The sequence below is a fragment of the Athene cunicularia genome, assembly GCF_003259725.1.
Source record: "Athene cunicularia isolate RWA chromosome 3 unlocalized genomic scaffold, athCun1 chr3_part1, whole genome shotgun sequence".
NCBI lineage: Eukaryota > Metazoa > Chordata > Aves > Strigiformes > Strigidae > Athene > Athene cunicularia.
Genome location: NW_020799097.1, coordinates 164,693 through 169,403, shown reverse-complemented (window position 1 = coordinate 169,403; position 4,711 = coordinate 164,693). Strand labels below are relative to the sequence as shown.

The 4,711-nt window shown below is 57.5% G+C and overlaps 1 protein-coding gene across 1 annotated transcript in view; it reads right to left on the bottom strand.

The window, feature by feature from the left end:
• Window positions 1–968: 968 nt before the first annotated feature.
• PPM1G (protein phosphatase, Mg2+/Mn2+ dependent 1G) overlaps window positions 969–4,711 on the bottom strand; it is a gene marked incomplete at its 5' end in the record, with an annotated part of 21,703 nt that continues 17,960 nt past the window's right edge. Inside the window, 4 exons of the mRNA XM_026846284.1 lie at window positions 969–1,259; window positions 1,569–1,706; window positions 2,131–2,600; window positions 3,816–3,948. Of these exons, the coding sequence (XP_026702085.1) occupies window positions 969–1,259; window positions 1,569–1,706; window positions 2,131–2,600; window positions 3,816–3,948 (1,032 nt within the window). The remainder of the gene's footprint in view (window positions 1,260–1,568; window positions 1,707–2,130; window positions 2,601–3,815; window positions 3,949–4,711) is intronic.

Here is a 4,711-nt window from a genome sequence, read left to right as displayed (position 1 = left end):
GCTTTGCTGTGACAACACTAGATGCTCACTTTCCAGCTCAGGCTGCCCAGGGCCAGGGATCCCAGCGCCATGCCCACATCACACTGCGGGGTTTGGGTCTTCCCAAACCCTCAGCAGCCAAAGCTCACCGGGTGGAACCGACCCTCAGCCCTGACCAGCAGTCCTGTCTGGAGTTACATCCTGGGGGAGGACTTCGAGGGCCACCACCAAGCAGTAGGTGGAAATGGTGGCATCTCCCTAGATAAACAAACTCCTCATTTCTGTCCTAAATGCATTTTTATCTCTTTAGCCTGGGATCATCTAGGTTGGAAAAGACCTTGAAGATCATCTGCTCCAACCATTAATCATTTCAGGATAATAATTTCAAAGGTTTTGGTCCTTCTGCACAAGTACTCCTCTCTCATACCCTCAGCTGATGACGTTTCCTTCCCCTCTCACTGTATTTCCCAGTAAGTCTCAGTGTTGTTCACCACCCTTAATGCCTCCAGCACCTCACCTGCTCAGGCCGCACCCACTGACTGGACCAAGACATTGTCTGGCTGCTAACAGACATGCCCAGTGTCCTCAGCCATTAATTAACTCCAACACTGCTCATAACGGACCAAAAGATGAGGACAAAGAGCAGACAGGGGCTGCCTCAAGCACTGCAGCAAGGGGCATGGAAGGCGAGGCTGGCTCAGAGCAAGTGAGCTCAAGCTGGTGTCAGAGTTTGGTTCCCCAGGAAGCCACTGACCAAGGTCCTTCAAGAACCTGCTGACAGGGAAAGTCCTACTCGCAGTCTGGTTTTGAGACAGCTTGAGTGGTTTCTGACAACCCAGTGGTTGGCACAACAGCCCTGGAGGCGTCACGCTCTGTCCCGTGGTAGGTGCAAGGTGTTGCTTTCCACTGAGCTCTGCCAGTCTCAGGGCCATTTTCTCTAATTAGACTGAAATCTCACCCCGTCCAGTATTTATCAGGTTTACTACTCATCATCCATCTAAAAACCGCTGGCAGCCCGAGCACGGCCGCCCCCCGCCCCGCTCACCGATCGCTCGCGAGAGGTTGAGGCCGCCGTTCACCCGCCCGTCCATGGTGACCTTCCCGCCAGCGTTCTTTATCCTGGCCAGCTCCACCTCGTCCTCCGGCTTGTGGTCGTACGACATGTCCACAGCCTTGCCGCCCTCCGACACCACGCAGCGCGAGTCCCCAGCGTTGGCCACGATCAGCTGCTTGCCCCGGATCAGGGCCACGACAGCGGTTGTCCCGCTGTCAGAGCCGGGCTGCAAGAGACCAACGTTGTGCTGAGACTCCTTTCTCTTGCCCAGCACCAGGTCAGCGAGGGAACCAGCACCCACGTGCCCAGGCCCGGCAGGGTCTAGGCCCAAAGGTGGCAGCGGGCTCAACCTGCTGCCCAGTACCTGCCCCAGCCCTCAGCCCTTTGCCTAAAGTCAGGCTGCTGGCAGCTGTGCTCGGCCTCAGGAGAACAAACGGGGTGTTTTACCCATCTGAATGGAAATTACTCCTCGCTGACCCCTCCCAGCGCCCCTGGCCCCACTCTACGCTGCAGAACACAAGAACAGGGTGTGCACCTCCTCTTTCCCCTCCATGCCTGGTAGCAACATTTCCTCCTCTTCATCCTCATCCTCCTCTGCTTCTTCAGTGTCATCTTCATCATCTTCGTTCTCTGCCTCTTCGCTGCTGTAACCATCCTCATCTTCACTGCATTCCTACAAGAAACGAGAGATACCACCAGGAGTCACCCAGGCCGCTCCCGGTCCCCCCCAGACAGCTCTGTCCTGGGGACAGGCGGCAAGTTCGCCCCAGAACCGCGAGACAACCTGGCACGTCTCCCCCACACCTGATGTCTACAGTTGGAGCAGCTCGTTCCGACCACCCCGTGAGGGAAGGGATGGGACATGCAGCGAGACCGAGGGCTACCCACTATGGCCGCTGCACAGACTGAGGGGACGTTTCCTTCGGGGTTATCTAAACAACCCCCGACACTCCCGTGGGATGGTCTCAAGTATCAGCCTGAAAAACCTGCTCCTAGGACACACCTAGGATGAGCCAGAGGCTCGTAGCTCAAGTACCACAGTAAGCAATGCATTCTGCCCAGCCAGAAGGCCACTCTGCCCCAGTGCTGTTTCCTACCTCACTGTCTTCCTCCTCTTCCTCAACCTCATCTGACTCATCCTCACTGTCCTCAAAAAATTTGGATTTGGTTGTGCGCTGGGGCTTTCCCGTAGAGGAGCAGGAGGGCCCGGCCTCCCCAGTAGAAGAGGTGACGGCCTCGTCACCTTTGCCTAGTTCAGGCTTCTGCAGAGCAGGGCTGTTGCCTCCAGCGCTGGCTTTGTCTGAGGTGGAGGAAATACCCGTGATTTCTTCATCTGGCTTCCCATTCTTCCTCTCCTTGTGGTCGGTAAGCTCCCCTGGGTCAGCCTCTCCATTCATATTTGACTCCCCATCATGCTGCTTGCCTGTCCCCTCTGCAGTGTTCTCCCCAGCTGGAGCTAAAGACTTGTTTTTGAGGTTCTTGGTGCAGTTTTGTCCATAACGTGTGAGAAGCTCCTCAATGGTCATTGTGGCTTCTTCGTGCAGAAGAGCAGCTTCCTCATTATCCACTAGAAATGGAAAGGGGGAGGGGGGTGAGGACAAAGAGGGTCAGAAAGCAGGACACGTCACCACAGGCCGGGCGGGGACCTGCCCTGGCTGGAGCGTCCAGCGGCACCCAACAGCCCCACCACGAGGCCAGCGCTGCTGCCTGGCTGGAGCACCTAAACCAGAGGTGAGGTTGGAGGGCACAGAGCCTCGCGCGGGCTCATCTGAAGCTGCGGGGGCAGGACACAGACCGCGTTCCTGGGCAGGTTTGTTCGTTAATACCGCAACCGGGAACAAGAAGCTTTGGTTAGAGCAGGTGAGCAGTTAGAGCAGTAGCTCCCTGAGCCTTAAGCACCGCAGGGATCCCAGCCAGCCGTGACCGAGCTCACGAGCAGATGACAGAAGAGCTTCAGGCAGAGAATGCAGCATCTCCCAAGCAGGACACGAGACAGAAAATAGGATGATTCGCCCTAAACTGTGAGCCCTTGACCTTCCCTACTGACATCCACTTGGTTATCATTTTCATTGCTAGTTAATCCTAAAAGGAAAAGAAACATCCATATCCCCAATACTCCTGAAAATACAGGACAAAAAGAAAAAAACCCAACCAACCAAGAAAAGCCCACTTTGTCCCTGTCAGCTGGTGATTGAGGGCCAATAAATCCAGCATTTTCAAACCAACACACAGCGTTCAAGGCGACGGTGTCACTTTACAGTGCTTCAAGGCCAGTCACAAAATATTCAGCCAAGAGCAGCACGGGATTCTACCTTGGGATTCACCTCCTAGCTGGCTTCATGGCCTGGCAGCTACTCGCTGGTGGAAAAGCACACTTGCTTCTTTGTGAGAAAGAGAGACCAGAATCTGCTTCGATCCTGTCTGCAGCTGGTGTCTGCCACCAGCCCGGGGGAGTTCAGCACTGGACATTGTCCTGTTTCCTTTTCACAACTCAGCCCCAGCTCAGAGGCTTCGGACACACCCCAGAACTCTGCACCCCATGGAGGAAGCCCTACAGAAAACTGTGACAGCCTGTTTTTTTATTCACAGCATTCGGGTACCAAGTGAATCAGAATTCCCCTAGCACCAGCCCAAAGCAATAAACAGGGGTGGGCAGATCGACTCCAGCTGAAATTTAACTGAGGAATTTGGACAGAAATCCTGCTAAAGGAGACCTGGCACAACTGCCCTCAGTCCCTGTGCTGGAGCTGCAGTCTCATCTGTGCAGTGGCATCTGACTTACCATCATCTTCATCAGCAACCTTCTCCTTCTCATCTTCATCATCTTGGGGTCGCCCAGCCATCTGAGAGAGTTCTTTAATCACCTCCTCGGTGGTCAGCTTGGCATCTATGGCTAAGAAAGCATCTTCCAGGGCCTACGTATGAACACAGACATGAGAGTGTGTACAGTTTCATCTTCCTTACAGGATGGGGTGTGTCACGCTGTGCAATCTCCTCCAGAACACACCCCGTAGAGAATCACAGAATGGCTGAGGCTGGCAGGGACCTCTGGGGCACACCTGACCCAGCCCCCTGCTCCAGCTGGGACATCCAGAGCCGGGTGCCCAGGACCCGGCCGGGCGGCTGCTAATGGCCCCAAGGATGGAGACTCACCCCCCCCCAGCAGGCAGTGTCCCCCCCACGCTGAGGAGCGTGTCCCGGGGGCCAGCTGGTGCCCGTGGCCTCTGGTCCTGTCCCTGGGCACCGCGGGCAGAGCCGGGCTCCCTCCCCGCGGGTGTTTGCAGACACGGAGTCACCCCCTGAGCCTCCCCTGCTCCGGGCTGAGCAGCCCCAGGTCCCTCAGCCTCTCCCCACAGCAGAGCTGCCCCCGTCCTTCCGTGCCCCGGGCCCCTCGCCGGGCTCTCTCCAGTCTGTCCCTGTGCCCCAGCACTGGGGAGCGCTGGGCCCGGCCCTGCCGCGGTGGGGGCAGAGGCCGAGCCCCATCCCCTCCCTCGCGGGCGATGCTTTGCCCAAAGCCGCTGATCGAGGGCCCGTCGCTGCCTCGCGGCCAACTCGGTGCCCGCCGGCGGGTTCCCCCAGGGCCCTGCGCTGCCCCTCGCTGCCCTCCAGGAGGTTCCCCCAGCCCCTTTCTCCAGCCTGTCCAGCCCCCCCGCACCGCGGAGCACCACGACCCTCTGC